Source organism: Crinia signifera, chromosome 6, assembly GCF_055691185.1.
Source record: "Crinia signifera chromosome 6, ASM5569118v1, whole genome shotgun sequence".
NCBI classification, from domain to species: Eukaryota; Metazoa; Chordata; class Amphibia; order Anura; family Myobatrachidae; genus Crinia; species Crinia signifera.
The window spans coordinates 83708849-83725350 of record NC_139222.1 but is presented as its reverse complement, the minus strand read 5'-3'; the positions used below and the strand labels follow the sequence as shown (position 1 = coordinate 83725350).

The 16502-nt window shown below is 42.7% G+C and overlaps 1 protein-coding gene across 2 annotated transcripts in view; it reads left to right on the top strand.

The window, feature by feature from the left end:
* GRID1 (glutamate ionotropic receptor delta type subunit 1) overlaps positions 1–16502 on the top strand; it is an 854117-nt gene that overhangs the window by 637926 nt on the left and 199689 nt on the right. For both annotated transcript variants that reach the window (XM_083146340.1, XM_083146341.1), the window contains exon 5: positions 7008–7061. In XM_083146340.1, the coding sequence (XP_083002466.1) occupies positions 7008–7061 (54 nt within the window). The remainder of the gene's footprint in view (positions 1–7007; positions 7062–16502) is intronic.

The following is a 16502-nucleotide window of genomic DNA, read 5'->3' as shown; positions in this document are numbered from 1 at the left end:
AACAACATTTAATTTCTTAAGCATTTATGAATAACAACACCACAAATGTTTGTTTTTCTCTATACAAAATTAGGCATTGGTTTACTTGAATGAGCGAGCCAATCGGGAACAGAAAATATTATGAGACTAATACAGTATATATTATGTGTGTGGAATTTGCTCAAGCAGTTTCTAAATTCAATTATCTTGTAGAGCAATAAAATCCAGATGGGCCTTTTTCTGGTACTAAATCAGATAGCTTTGTTTTGTTTTGAAGAAGTCTATGAAGAGTGGGTATGAGAAATATACATACAGATGGCGCGCCTCTCAGCCAGCACCGGGAATCACTAGATTTCTTTAGCTGGTGATCGCTGGCAGAGAGCCGCTTTATCTGATGGGACGTGCAAGCTTCTCACACACATACACACGTGCGCATCCCCGTCAACATGGCAGTGGGGAGCGCTTTCCCTGCCAGTTTCTGCTTCATGGAGATGGGCAGGGAACAGGGGGAGCTGGGGGGGCATTGGGGAGCTGCAGAGTTTGGCGGAAGGTGGCGGAGGGCTCCTTCAAAACGGGGCACGCAAGCGTGTCATTTGCGTGCGCCCCTTTCCAGCGGATGGTGGCGGCTGGTGGTTTGTGATTCTATCACCAGGAGCAGCTCAAACGGGAGCTGACTATATTAAATAAAAAACACCCCTCTTAAAAAAAATACATGTAGCAGGACAAAGGACCCCTCCGGGGTATTAGACATAAATATTTCAACCAGGTGGTAGTACAAATATAATACATTTACAATAAAGCCTGGATTTATAGAATAGTCTAGTTTTTGCCAGAGAAAATATATATACCTAATAATTCATAAATAGAAATGCGGAAGTATTATAATATATACTTCTGGTTTCACATGGTATTAAAGTGGGAGATTATTAAACCTTCTAAATAGGACAGGTGAAGAAATGTCCCATAGTTCCATAGCAGTCCCATAGATGTTTTGAAATAGTTTCTCCACAGTTCTACATATATCCTTTATTTAGCACCAAAAATTAATAAAATCTTTATTTAATGGGTAGGATAGGATAGATATGTTTTGGTCAACAAATTGATGCATGAAAAGGTTGACATGAATTTTTACACTTTTTTTGTGTCAGTGTCGACATCTGTGCATGAAGACCCCCAATTAGTGTAGTGCATATCTTAATATGCTTGCTTCTTTAACATCCATGTCGACTCCAATTGAGAATGGTCAATTATGAAAAGTCCCAAAAAGTTTAAATTGTGAAAAAATAATGTCAACATTTTTATATGTCGATCAGAGCCATGTTGACATTTTGCTTGTGTTGACCTTTTGCCAGTGCCAACCAACTGTATAGTCGACATTTTGTTAATGTCGAGCTTGTGCATTTTGACTTTGGGAGTCGACCCATTGTCTGTCACCTACTGTCTGTCGCCTATTAGCAGTATCTCCTATTTAGTAATGTTTCATTACACTAAACTTGTACATTTCTGTATACACCGTGCACATCCTACAAATTGTGGCCATATTGTATTGTGAATTGAGTACATTAAAACCAGAACACTACTTAGTTATCTCCTTGGAAGCGATGGGTCTCAGATTTGCAGCATCTTGCACTTGAGAGTTCATTATGGTGAAGAGACCTCTGTCAGATAGTTTGGCACAGAAAATCCTTGTTATGATGAGCCATGGTTTGCTCTGTCGCATGCTGCTTCCAAGCAGCACTCCAAATAACCAATGCAGAGTATGTTGAAACAAGTGGGAAGCAATAAAAATAATAATGACAGCAGGTTCTCCGCTAGCCAGATTACTGCACAATCCCAGTTTCTCTGCAGTGCTCTTATCAACTTGACTTCTGGAGAGAAAAAAAAATATTTCAGTGAGCTAGTAATTCATTTGCAAGACATTTTTGTTTGCACATTTTAAAAATCACACAACTCAATGAGTTCTTAAAGCTGGGTATATTGAACAAAATAGAATAATTAAAGTAATTTTACAAAATATATATTTTTTTAACTCCACAAAAACAATGTAGCTTGTTATGTCTTTGATCTTCTACGGGTTATAGTACTGTATGTTGTATTGGATTCTATCTCCGCAGGCTTAAGGCAGTTTCACACACACTCCGGCTAACACCGGGCTGCGAAACCCTGCATGGCCAAAAGCCGTGCCATACACAGTAGTTACTAATGGACAGCATGGTGTCCATTCGCCTAGTTGCAGCCGTCTGCCACTACTGGAAAGGACGGCTGCCAGGGTTCTGGCCTTCCCGACCATTGTAAACTAATTTGTACGGCACAGCTTCTTGGCCGTGCGGAGTTTCGCCGCCCGGCTTTAGCCGGACCGTGTGAAACAACCCTTAGTGCCTCCTTTATGACAACTAGTAAATGTCTGTATCAGCGATATTATTGATCACTAATGATAATTAAATAGCAGCAACTGTATGCTATATATTTCTTTTCGGAGTTCTATAAAATTTCAGGTGTCAAACTAAGCTCTGTTGACCTTCAGTGTTGGACCCACTGTATGTCAACTTTAATTGAGTCGACCTTGTGACCGTATTCCCACTAAATATGACATACAGAGCTGTCAATCTACCGGTCTATGTGACAAAGCTGTCACAGTTGTTAGAGTTAGGAGATTGCTTTATGATTAGATTTATTGTAGCTTTATCATTTATAATACTGCTCACAATAATATTCCACCTATATGTGTAACAATCCATTTTTCTCAAATTATAATCTAATTTTGTTGTGTCTGCCCTTGAGAGTTACTTTTACCTCTTTACAACTTCTTAATGCCTTACCATTTTTAGTGGTGGAGGGGTAGGGAAAAGCTTACCTAGATTGCAGGGGTTTAGGATAAGGGAGAGCACCAGATTTCAAATTTTTGATACAGAATATAATTTACAGTAGGAATGTACTGTATTTATTAAAGGGACAGAAGTCTGGATGGCTTCCTCCAGTCTACTGCAGTATATCATGAAAAATGATCTGGCATTGCTGGTCATAATAGCAAAACTATTTGCTGAGCTTCTGAAAGGGCCCAGGATATTGACCAATGCCTCTTTGCACACATGATTTATGAGAAAGTGTTTCAGTTGAGAAGGCACATGATTGTCCCGCAGAAAATGGGTAATATATTCAGTTTTTATAGATATATTCTGTGTATACATGTTTATAGTGCATCTAAAATGGGGTGGTGAATGTTTAATATAAAGTGCCTGTTCTTTTTTAAAGTATTAGTTACATAAACGGGTAGAAATCAATGGAATGGTTTCAGAAAGAAATGCAATTCTGTAAGTGCCTGAAAACTTGCAGACTGGTACAGGATATGGGGGTTCTACATACTGTAGGTTACAATGTGCAGCATGAGCAGTTTGTACAAGTGCAATGTACTGTACAGTGGGGAATTACATTACAAATAATAATAAAATGCCTCTTCGGTTATTTAAATTTTTATTTTATAAACACGTCAATTGCCAGTTTGTAAAATAAGCATTGCCTTATTTTGCATGCCTCTAGGCATAGCATGAGCAGGAAAAAAGCCCTTGGTTATTTTAAAAAGCAAAAAAATAAATGTATTTTGCTAGATATATACTAGCTGGTTCTGCAAGTTAAACACTTTAAACTTAAATTTGCTGACCTAGTCTTATTTAATCTAATAGCACGCCGGACTATAAAAGTTACTATTTTATATACATAGATTTTATATTCAAAAAATTTCGCCTTCCTAAGCAAAATGGTGTAATTTCTCTCCACCTGCACATTGCAGTGTCCTAGAAAGGGAAACTGTTAGGAAAGAAAGTGTAAAATTTATGAAATGTACAGTATTTGTTTTAATCACTAATGAACTATAAAATGCACTTTATATTATTCTGTATTTTTATTCCATTTGCTATATTTGTATTATGTTAATTTGAACAGTTCAATTTCAAAAACTATAGCTTGGAATGCAAAAAGGTTTAAACCAACTGTAGTAAAGATCTCACTTTACTGGAATTAGGGGTTCCAATCCAATGCAGGCCATGTGTGTGTTGAGTTTGCGTATTCTCCATTTGTTTGCAAGACTTTCCACTGGGCATTACAGTTTCCTCTCACAATCCAAAAACATACCCCTGGGTCCAATTTAACTTGCTTCTGATGTTAACTTATTTATGTATATGGGAAGATGGACTAATGTCAACAATTGTGTCCATAATCTCCATTTGCATGAAAGTAGTCCGCTGATATATACCAAGGACCACCGGCACTGCAGTCCCCATAGAATGCGATGGGGCTGTGATGTATCAGTAAGCATAAGGCTCTTACAGTGGCATCTTTATCTGTAGTTGATGTTGCTATATTGGTATGTTTATGCAGAGCTCCCCTTATAAGGATCCATGGCTGGCACATGTGCAGACTGACCCCTGGGTCATATCCCGGAAGTACAATTAAAAGGAAAGATCTGGCGGCTTATGAAATAGTGTGCAAAGTCTGACCATATTTTTAAAGCAGTAATCATTTAAAAGGGTGCAGTTTGCTGATCTATTGCATAAACCCTTTATTGGAAGAGCTGTACTTTATATACTTTATATTTAAATGCATTTCTTTATGCATATGGTGTGATTCGGTGGAATGATTTTTCCATTACAATGGATCCTATTCCCAAAATGTGTGGCTGTACCTGCATATGAAATGGAATGTTACAGTCAGTGGCGTAACTATAGTCCCGAAGCCCCCGCGGTGGGGGGGAGGTGCTAAGAAGGTGTGGGCGCCGGGGGGTCTGCGGGGCTATAGTTACCTGCTGGTGTCCGCCCGTCGGCGCTTCTGGGTGCGGGGAGCCGGGCGGCTGGCTACTCCTGTGTCGGGTTTTTCGGCTAGCTGTCAGTGTGGCCAGGCCGCTCCCCCTGCTGCTGCCTGCCGCCGGGTAGGTGAGACGCGTCTCCTACTTTTAAACATGTTCCCCACACTGGCTGCCTGGCTTCCCGGCTGCCAGCGACGCGCACCCCGCCTGCTGTTACCTCCTGCCACTGGCACTTCTGTCCTGCTGGCTGCTAACAGAAAGTGACACACGGAAAATCGCTGCCCCCATACCTCAAAAGCTGTCTGCATTATGGGGGCAGCCATTTTCCGAGTGTCACTTTTTATTAGCAGCCAGAGCCGGGGACCCGCCAGAAGTGCCAGCGCTAGGAGGTACCGGCCGCGGAGGGTACAGGGGGGGGGCGCTCCCTCAATTTGTGGCAGGGGGGAGAAAAATTAGTAGTTACGCCACTGGTTGCAGTGCTTTCCATTGCAATGTATATGCAGATACAGCTGTGGTCATACACAAATTATAGGCATATCATTTTAATCCGTAACATCTTGTGCATCCTGTTTGCAACGTTTGGCTAATAAGATGCATTTTAATGAAAAAAAGATGCACGCTAAGATGCGTGGCACTACAAGAGAAAGCATTGTGCGACTAGAAGGGCTGTTTAGTGTGCAAGGATGCTAGATATGTGTGGACACAACTTTGTATTGCTGTTGGTTGATAAAATTAGGGATCACAAGTTTTTGGATTTGCTATAGTTAATTGCTTACCAATGAGTAACAATGCACAATTCTCATTTTCTGAGAACTGCCCAAAGATACCCAAAGATAAAATTCTCTCTGCACAAGTTACATCTGCCCCCCTGCAGTGCCTATTGTTTTGTCCATTTGAGAAGGAATTTGCCTTTGCGAGTGAACCGGAATAAGGGCAATTGACCACACCATGGGGGTTATTCTGGATAAATCGCAAGGCTGCGAATTCGCAGGCTTGGGATTCCACCAAACCCCATCCTGCAAATGTCTGCCCCCTCGCAGCGTGGGTTCACCCGCACAGGCTGCGAATGGATGTTTAGCATAAACATCCATCCGCATTCTGCGGGTAACCTCCCACATCTTTCAATGGTTGCAGAACATTGAAAGATGTGGATCACGCACCTTTCAAGTCACTTCCATATGCCTGTACTCTGGGACAGATATGGGCGGGCAGCTGACATCCGATGATCAGCGTCACCACCACCCCATTACCATGAGAACGCCCAGCATTCGCACAGTGGACCAAATGAATATGAATAACCCCCCATGTCTGTAACTGGCTAACTTTTAATATTTTGAAAGCATTCATTAAATACATGTTTAACATGTGCTATTTATTATAAATCAGAAGTATTTTTAATGTATTATGAAATATATTGTCTTTTACCAAAGCCACACTTCTAAATCTACTTATTTTAAACTTTTAGATTATCTGACCCACTAGTGGTGATCTTTTTATTCTTTAACTATTTATCACCAGGAGTTTGACACTCTCTATATAATATATGACATTATATAAAGTAAGTTATGAAGCATTTTGCACTCAAAGAATGTGATAATTTGCACCTGTAAATAATTGTTTCAAAATTGTGAGGTGCAAAGTATCCCAAAAGATCCACAAAATTGTAGTTCATTTCAGGGCAGATTTGCCAGGAAGTGAAAAGGCTGGAGATGCTGCTTCTACCAATCATTTTATAGAATTTACTTTATAATTGCTACCTCCAAAGCGATCAAATGTTAGGGAAACCAACTACTGTGTTTGGCTTTGACAATGTTTTGTATTGTGTATTTTTATTTTGTACCATACATTGTACTTCAGATTACCGAAGTGGGTGTCAGGAGACAGAAATAAATATTTTATAAGCTAGACTTCGAAAATTGATTGTCTGCAATACATACTTATTTTCTTATGTCAATGTGCTGTGATTATAACCTGCTGGTTAATTGTGCTGTGTATTTATGTTTACTGTAGCAAAAATGACTTTTCTCAGTGTGTCCTGAAAGGAACATTTGAAACAACAAATGATGTCTCTTATGACAACAGTAACAATTTTATAATTCATGTTTGGTAATTGCTTTAGATCTAACTTCAACATTATAAACACTATTATTAAGCAGTTTTAGGAAGTGCTGATGAAAAACATAACATTTATTGTGAGTTTACTGATACGTCTTTTCTTTTCTTCCTGTAGGCGGTGGAAACGAATCTTGCTTCCAAGGATAGCCACTGGGTTTATGTAAATGAGGTAAGAAAGTAAAGACGAACATACAGTAGAATATTGTTTATACCATTGTTATAGGAGGAGCCACGCTTATTTGTGCCTCCGGTGCAGAGCCGATCGTCAAGTATGGGACGCACGTGCGTGTGAGGTTCTCGGGTGCCACATTCGCAGCAATGGGGAGAGAAACATCTCACATGAACACTCGTCCCATTCTCCGCAATTGGAGCACTGAGGCGGGATGCTGAGGCACATCTGGAGCACAGATAAGTGTGGCTCTATCTGTATTAGGAATATAATGAGCATCTTTTGATGACTTTCAGACCATAAGGATATTACTTTTAATTAATTTGCAGCAATGACATGATCCGCGATCACTGTTAAAGTTATCACACACACTAAAAAAGATACCAAGCAATTTTTGTGGTAAAATAAATGCTCCCATAAAATATGAGGTAGATGAAAATTGGTACCATTTTCAAAAACCTTGCAAAAAATACTTTTACCTGCAAGCCTTAAAACACTTGTTACACTCATAAAGCACCGCAATATTGACATCTCATTATTGGCTAATTTATTTATTATTTAATTAATTCCCCTTAAGCATTATGTTGCACATTAGTAATGTCCTTGTACACAAAATTCCCCCCTAGTAATGCTGCTAACACATACATCACATGTTATTACAACTCAATCCCCTTCAACTGCACAGCACGAAATTGGACTCTGTAGATATTAAATCCTGGGCTGCCTGCATGGAGTCACCCAGTGTAAGCTCATTTTGTTATACTCCGCAGAGCCCCATGGGAACAAGAGCTGCTGTGGCTGGGTATGCACTTCAGCCCTCCACCAGGGAAGGTGGCCATTTTGTTACTGACTACTGCTCTTTTAACTGTCTCTGCTCCCCACACTGATGATCTTGCTGCTGCGGGCTCAGTTATATGAGTTGCATGCCCCTAGGCATTCTAAATGCCCTAGGCATTTGTTTAGTTTGCCTATGCCTAGGGCCATCTCTGTACTACTGTGTGGCATAATTTGAATTGGGGGTACTATTGTGTGACAAATTATGGGAAGTTTCACAAGTTTGTAATTAGCAGGGGGTGCCTGGATCTACCTGATGTGGGAAATTGAGGTCGATGGCAAGAGAAATAAGTTCCACCATCTCTAATGCACCAATATAAACCCTGACTTGTAGCTACTGTATCAATAACACTTCTCCAATCTACATTACTGTTAACAGGAATATATTTAAGGGTCTTTTTCCCTGTATGCATATTGTGCAAGTCCTTTTACATTCTGAAAAAGCATATTTGCAACATTATAATACAGACTAAGAAATAAATTAGCTAAAGCGTATCACCATCTTTGGACTACAGGGTCTGTCCAGAAAGTAATGAAGCTGATTTTATCACGCTACGCAGAAAAGGCACATGGCGGCTCTGTAGGGTGTCTCAGCTACACATTTCCACCGGCAGTTTACCACTGGTTTAAATTCTTCAAGGAGGGCAGAGAAGACGTTAATGATAAACCACGCTCTGAAAGACCTTCAACAAGCTGTGGACAAAGTGCGCAATGTTTTGAACGCTGATCAAAAAGACAAACGCATGATGAATTGCCGCAAATTTTTGGAGACTTTCACTACCTAGGTCATCCATCCTAACAATCCGCCAAGTCACATATCGCTGCAAGTGAGAGAGTTTTTGGCAAGTACAATGTGACAACACTGCCTCAAACACCCTACAGATCTAGCCCCAGCTGATTACTGTTTATTCACCTAAATCAAACGCGGCCTGCAAGTACACCATTTTCAGATGACAAACTCGAAAGCAGTCACGGCAAGGGCACTCAAGGATGTTGTGGTTAATGGCTTCCAGGAGGTATACTATGCTTGGCAGACATGCTGGTAATGGTGTATCGATGCACAAGGGTCATCCTTTGAATATTATTAACCATATGTATCTGTAAATTCAATAAAACAGGCAACTACAGGGGAGAGATCATTAATATATCATGTATATACAAAATATTATGGTCACTATAGATATTGTGCAGCAAAGCTGTTTGGATAATATTCTAGCTATACAAGTTATTAATTTCTCATAATGGGCGGGATGCTCTAAGATATATCGCCCCTCCTCCACCGGGCTTCGCATTGCTAATGATCACATATGCTCTAACATATGCGATCTTTAATGCAAGGGACAGCTCTTGCGATAGGAGCTGTCCCTTGCGATGTGGCTCCGGCGCTGGACTTCCAGGTCTGAGACCTGGGAGTCCGTCTGCACATGCACAGAGCATGGCGCCGGCCACGGGGCATGCTGGGAGGGATCTTTGATGCATCCCTCACACAGCGCTGCAATAAGAAGCCCATAGGCGTCTGCAGGGAATCGCCAGCTTTTGCTGGCGATTGCCTCCGCAGCGCTGACACTGCGGAGGGAGGTTACTGCATATAGAAAGGCGTTAAAAACCCTGTTACCGGGAGTTTTACCACCATTCTGTATTTTTACCGCTTTTCTGCTTAAGAGAATCCTGCCCAATGAAACCATGTGTCCTACTGTATTATTTATATAATTACTGGCTATTGGAGGTTATTCTAATGACACGCAGTGCTGCAAAGTTCGTAGTGCTATGAAGTTCACAGCACTGATTGTCTTTTTAAGCACATCCACCGCTTGCACAGACTGCCACCCCCTTCGCAGGATGAATTTAACCACATGGCTGTGAATGGATGTTTTGCATAAACATCCAATCACAGCCTACAGGGCCAAATCCACATAATTTGATGGTCGCCGACCATCAAATGATGTGGAAGGTACATGCAAAACAAATAAATTCTCAGGTGTCTTAGCTTTGCATGTGTTCTGTGTTCTGTTGATTTCAGCTGCCCGCCCCGGCATCCGCGTCACTGGGTCATTACCATGGGAACACCAATGAAACATTGAGAGTTCCCATAGGCGCGACTACCCACTGCCGCCCCACACTCCCGCCCGCACTGTTGGGTGTGAGCACCCGGCGAACATTCTGTTCACTGTGGTTGCTCGCACCTGGCGCATGCACATGCGCAGTTAGGAAACATCGCTCACCGTTGCAAATTCACACCTGTGCGCATAAACTTGAATAAGATCCATTTTGTTTTGTGAAAAACCTGAGCTTTTCATTTAGAAGTCCACTTGAGACACGTTAAGTAGACAAGCTAAGGTGACTTTACCCAAATATTTGTGATGGTTGAGGAATATAGTTTGAGGATGTTCAGGTGATCTGAGCTTCTCTGCTCATAATAAAAATAGAAGTCTCTTGACTAAAATAAATGTATCCATGGACTTCAATTAGTTTTTAATTTAGTTTAGCTCCAATTCAAATTTGTTGAAGATAGAACTCCCATCTTGGGCAACCAATTATATTCCACCTATTATCTTCTAGTAGGTCTTAAATAAATACATTTATTAGTAGATTCCTATTAGTTGCTATAGGAAACACCCCATCTTCCTTAGAACTCCTATGTTAGTAAATAAACCCCTTCCTGAGGAGAAAGGGTCATACAAAATCAGATATTGAGTTGTTTGCTTGTCATTAAACAATGCCACTCTGTGGCACCTCACAACCTCATACAGATCGGCATTAAGGTGCCCATACACGCTGCGATTATTGCATGCGTTTTGTACTTTTCAAGTACCTGCGGGGATGCGATGCGCATCCCCACGTGTACAATTTTGTAAAGCACAAAAAGTATCTGCAGGCAGTACTTTTTGTGCTTCATTGCATCGCATCAGCACAGGAGTACATGTGATGCGATGCAATGTGATGTCCATTGGTAACTATTAACTTTTAAAAAAAAGAGGCTAAAATCGCATCTCATCGCATCGCACCCGCAAAAGTACAGAACATCGCATCGCATCCACTTCAAGTACCAAAATCGCATGGCAGCTTGAAGTTCAAAATGCACAGCACAGGAAAAACCCTATCAATAAATACTAAACCAAATATGGTTTGTCTCCAAAATGGAATAACAACCAGCCTTCAAAATAACACAGTGGAGAAGTTCCATAAGGTATGGGGACCCTGGTACGCCTCAAAAAACCTCCCCCTTCCGGGACTGGTTTGAACTCCTTTGCATCCGTACCGTCTACTAACAGCCCGACCTACCCCCCCCCCCTTGATCTCTGCTCTCTACGTATGACTCTACTCTGATCTCATTCTGCTTCCCCCCAATAACACTTTGACCATTCACAAACCTCAACGCCTTCCCCCATACCCCTTTTACACACTCTCCACTTTCCTCCCTTTCCCCCCTCCCAATATCACCACCCACCTACCCAACTCACGCTCCTTCAACCCCTCCCCTATTCATTCCCCCTCCCCCTTTTTTCTTTTTTCTGTTAGTTCATTTAAGTACATCTTTTCTCAGGAAGCGTAGTCAACAGTTGCCCTGTTGCATCTCCTTCTATTAATCGCCCGCCCTCTTGTTGACTATGTATCCGATGTACTTGAACATGTTATGTTTATCTACCTTCAATAAAAAATATTTGAACACTAAAAAATGCACAGCACACAAAATCGGTGTGTGTATAGGCACCTTTAGTCTGTGAGATGTGATAAGATGCATGGAAGGTAGGCCTTTTGGACCCCATAACAGAGGTGACCCCACAACTCTCCAAGAATTACAAGGTAAGATTACCATTCCTTTGGCCTTGTGTTATGGACATGGTACAAGTTCCACACCCATTGCTACTGCCCTGAGCCAAGATTCCTAACTGTAATGTGCAGAACTGGACATCGCGGCAGCACAATGTAGTAGACTGTTTTATTTTTTTCTTGTGTTGGATAAAAAAACAACAACCTGTATTACTTAGCAATGAAATCTCTCTGTATTCTGCATGAAACTGTCAGCACCAGCTAGACTGACTTTTATTCTGATTTACATATGCAGTGAACTAATCCATCCAGGCCTCATGATAGCAGACTGAATACTTTAATTTAGAATAAGCTCCCTACGGCACACATTAATAGAGTATAACCAAGTCATTTACCAGTGTATTTATTCTTTCTTTCCATCTACTAGACTTCCTGTGAGCTGCTCTAGTGAATACATTCATTTAGTTTTCTTATTGTTTTTGTTGTCAGAGCTTGATGCTTCTTTCAGTGAAGTATTTGTTGGAGTTCAGGTATAAGAATACATTTAAGTCACGTATAGGATTGGTGCTGAGTGATGTACAGTAGCCACTGCTTTGTTCATCAGCAAGAAGAGTAAGAAATGAGTAAGGGGTCTGACTTTATTTTCCAAGACAAAAGTTTCCTAAAGCGTTGTTTCCCTAACTCCGTTCCTCTACTTACCCGAGTGGTCCTTGTCTGAAAGATAACCATGCTAGGGAACAGGTGACTTAATTAGTACCTCAGTTAATTTGAATTAACCATGTGTTGTCAATTATGTATATCCTTACAACCTGGACTGTCAAGCTGAGTACACACTAATAGATATATCTGCAGATCAATTAATCTATAGCCGAATCGGGCAGTGTGTTCTCCATTGACAATACCCAATCTGTCGGAACTAACATCACAAGTGGGGGATCACATTTGCATGTGCCCATCCACTGACCTGTTAAACCCTGGTGACTCCTGACGTAGCTGTACGGATGGTCGGTGGATCCGCCCGTACACACATCACGATGCGCCAATTTATCTCTAGATATATCAGGCATCAGCTGTGTTGCAGAGCCAATGTGATATATCTGTGAATGACATCATGCATCAATATATTGGCCGTTCAAGCAAAGGGCTGATATATCGGCCAGTGTGTATGCACCTTTACAGTGTCTTGAGGCCCAAGTTTGGCTATCCCTGACCTATAGGGTGGAGGGAAAAGGTCAAAATACACTAAGTTTTGGGTCTATTCTATTTCATATCCATAGTATAAAAAAAATTGTAGTCTACAGTATACCAATATACTGTATGAAGATTGGTATTAGAAGGTGCTCTCACCTCATACATACAGTAGTAGCATAATCCCATGCCATGCCTCCATCATGACCCCTTCGGCACCAACCTGGCAGTCTCATCCTGGAGGGGTCAGTTACAGTAGAATTGTAATATACAGTATGTACATACTTTATATAGGAGAGGACCCAGACTGCATACCGTAACCACATGTAATGAGAGAAAGACAACAGGTGCTTTTGCAGTATTAGAACAGTAAATACTTACATTTTAAAATAACATGTAGGTGTTTAGCATAATTTGGGCCACGGATGTAAGCTTCCGCACCTCATCCAAATAATTTAATCATTGGGTAACTCCCTAAAATTATAAATGTCCAAGTCTTAGGTCATGAGACTACCCCTAAGCCAGCCCAACCAAATCTACACAAGGCAGCATACTAGTGAGAGATAGAAAATACCCCTCAATCGCTTCACTTGCTAAGCGATCTCACTAGATCTCTTAGAAAATGCCCCTACATCACTCTGTGTGTAGGGGCATAGCAATAGTGATGCATGACCCTGTACATCGCTAATGCCCTGGCCATTAATATCCGTAACACTGTATAAATCTAGTTAATTGCGTGGGTCACCATGGTCAGGGCCAATGTTCTCATGGAGAACACTGGCCCTTACAGATCGCTCAGCAGCACATCAGTGCGCAGCACCATGTGCTGAGCACTCTGAGCAATTTAGCATCAATGCTCATTGTGAAGTGTGTAGGCCCCATTAGAGTATTAGATAAGTGGAAACAGCTAGCTACTATGTGTCAGGAGTGTTACAGGGATGAAACAAATGTGTGAAAAATATTACATCTATAAATAAAAAGTGCTACAAAAGGGGCGTGGCTTGGCCAGTGAGGAGAGCGGCCACCATTTAATATTGCTCCGGTGCCCTTACCTAAAAAAAATGCAGGCAAACCACCAAATCCTAGTAATCTTGCGGTTCCCCACCCTGCAGAAGCCCCTCTATACTTGCGCGGACGTCCGGGTGGCAGCGCCGACGCCGGGGAGCCTGCCCGGGGACTGCTGCAGCTTGCGGCCTACCTAGGCCTCTGAAGCCGGGGCCTCGATTTCTATCCGGGACCGGCGGACCGTCCGGACGCCGACGGAGCCGGCGAAACACCCCACAGGCACCCGGAGATGCGGTGCGCCCTCCCGCTCACCACCCCTGACTGCAGTGAGGGGCTACAGACCTGTAAATCGGCTGTGGGAGCTGCCGAAAACGGAGCTTCTGTGCGCCCGGCGGCCATCTTGGAGTCCCCCCTGCGGCTCTGATCACCGGCGGCAGACGGCCTGGGACACAGCGCAACCCCAATGTGTTCCTGCTGCCCCCTGCCCACCATCCTCAGCAGCAGCTTGGAGCTACAAGCCATAAAATAGGCTAGAAAAGATATAAAACCCAGAGCTGCATAGACGCCGGGCGGCCATCTTGGTGTCCCCCTGCAGCACTGACCACCATCTACATTGTGAAGGTGCCAGCAGCAGAATACACAGCCACCACAGGATACAGCCTGGTAAGTGCCCGCGCTGAGACACTTCCCTGGACACAGGCCCACCCATCTAGTGCCCACAGCCACTGCAAGAGACTGATTATATAGATTGCGCACACCTACATACTGGGGACTACCCCCCCCCACCCACCGCAGTACCGCTCTCTCTTGAGACATCTACGATGTAACAACATGTCTCCAGATCCGCCACCCATGTAGCGCTTTCGCCCGTGAACTTCTATAACCAACCGCCAACCTAACTCCATAATCTCCAGAGTGGAATAGTCGTCAGTCCAGTTCTTGATCTTTGTAAAAGACTTCCTAACCATGCCTCCTAAAAAGCCAAAAGGGGTCCTTCCCTCCCGTGTCTCCTTCCCAGCTCAGAAGATCCACACGGCATCTACACCCCCACCCCCTGGAACCACACCCTCCAGCGGCACACCAAAGGCCTTCTCCGCCATGGGAGTGGATTGTGAGTCAGAGGCCCCTCCCACAGTCAAATCCTTATGCCAAATCCTCTCGGCATTCAAAACAGACCTCACTAATGATTTATCATCGGGCATCCGAGAAGTCAAAACCGAGCTGGCGGCTGTAGGAGACCGTACAGACCACCTTGAACGGAAAATGGAGGAATTAGTAACGTCGCACAACGACTTAATCTCCTCCCATGCCAACCTGCAGACTGAATTAGATGACCTCAAGAACAAAACAGCCGATTTGGAGGACAGATCTAGGCGTAATAACCTAAAAATCAGGGGAATCCCTGACTCGGTTTCCAACTCCGAACTGGAAAATTATGCATTAACCCTTTTCCGTAAGTTGCTACCCAACGCAGAAGAGAAGGACTTAACAATTGACCGCATCCGTCGTCTCCCCAGACCTCGCACAGTCTCATCCTCCCTACCTAGGGATACTCTGCTACGTGTGCACTTCTTCAAGAGTAAGGAACGAATTCTACAAGCTGCCCGAGCAGCTGGGGACTCAGACGCATTAGGAGGCTTACAAATCTTTCCAGATTTCTCCGCCCTCACCGTTGCCAAAAGGCGGGCATTTGCCCCGATAACATCTGCCCTGCGGGCCAATGATATCACCTACCGCTGGGGATTCCCAGTGAAGTTAATCGTGTCATATGAAGATTCCTCCTATACCATCTCGTCACTAGATGCCGGAATTAAGATGTTGATGGACTGGGATATTACGGTCAAGCCTCCTCCAGGCCCCAAACGGCCTACTATTCCATCTTCCGATTGGTCAACCACCTGAAGACTTTACGGCACATTATATTCCTTCTCTTCGGGGCCAGGTGCTGAACTGAACTAAACTGTGTCACATGCTTCCAGTTACCACATACTGGATAAGCGGATAAGTATTCATAGTTGTGTTCCCCCATGGCCTCGATTCTAAAATGTTAGAGTTCATATTAGGGTATTTTTATATCATAGCTTATAAGCTATTATTATATTTCAAAGTTTTAATTAATCTCATATTTTCTGTTTGCAATATAGTATCACATGTTTTCCTGTGCCTAATATATCGAGGTATAGGTTTGGTTTCAATTTCTACTGTTTACTGTTATTGGAACGTTCCCGCTACGTGGGTGGTGGCGCCAAGCCGCATACAACCCCACTCCCCTTTTAGATACTACTGCATAGTAGTTTAATCTTTGCAGTAGTCATGCAGGCCCGATACACTGGGCTGTTTTGGTTTTTTTCCTTCCTTTGGTTTCCCCCTTTTCCTATCACCTTCCTTCCTAAACCTACTCACTCCCTCCCTTTACTGTACATGTTTTGGTATTACATGATGTGTTCTTTTGCTAGAAGATATATACTTACTGACTCCCTCCCTGAAATACATAGTTTGCATTGGTTATCGTCTAACCCCACCGAAACACTATGGCAAAGGTCTTATCACTGAATGTTAAAGGTCTCAATTCACCAAATAAGCGTAGACTGGCTCTCTCCTTCTTCGCTAAGCAGAAAGCTGGGGTTGTGATGCTACAGGAAA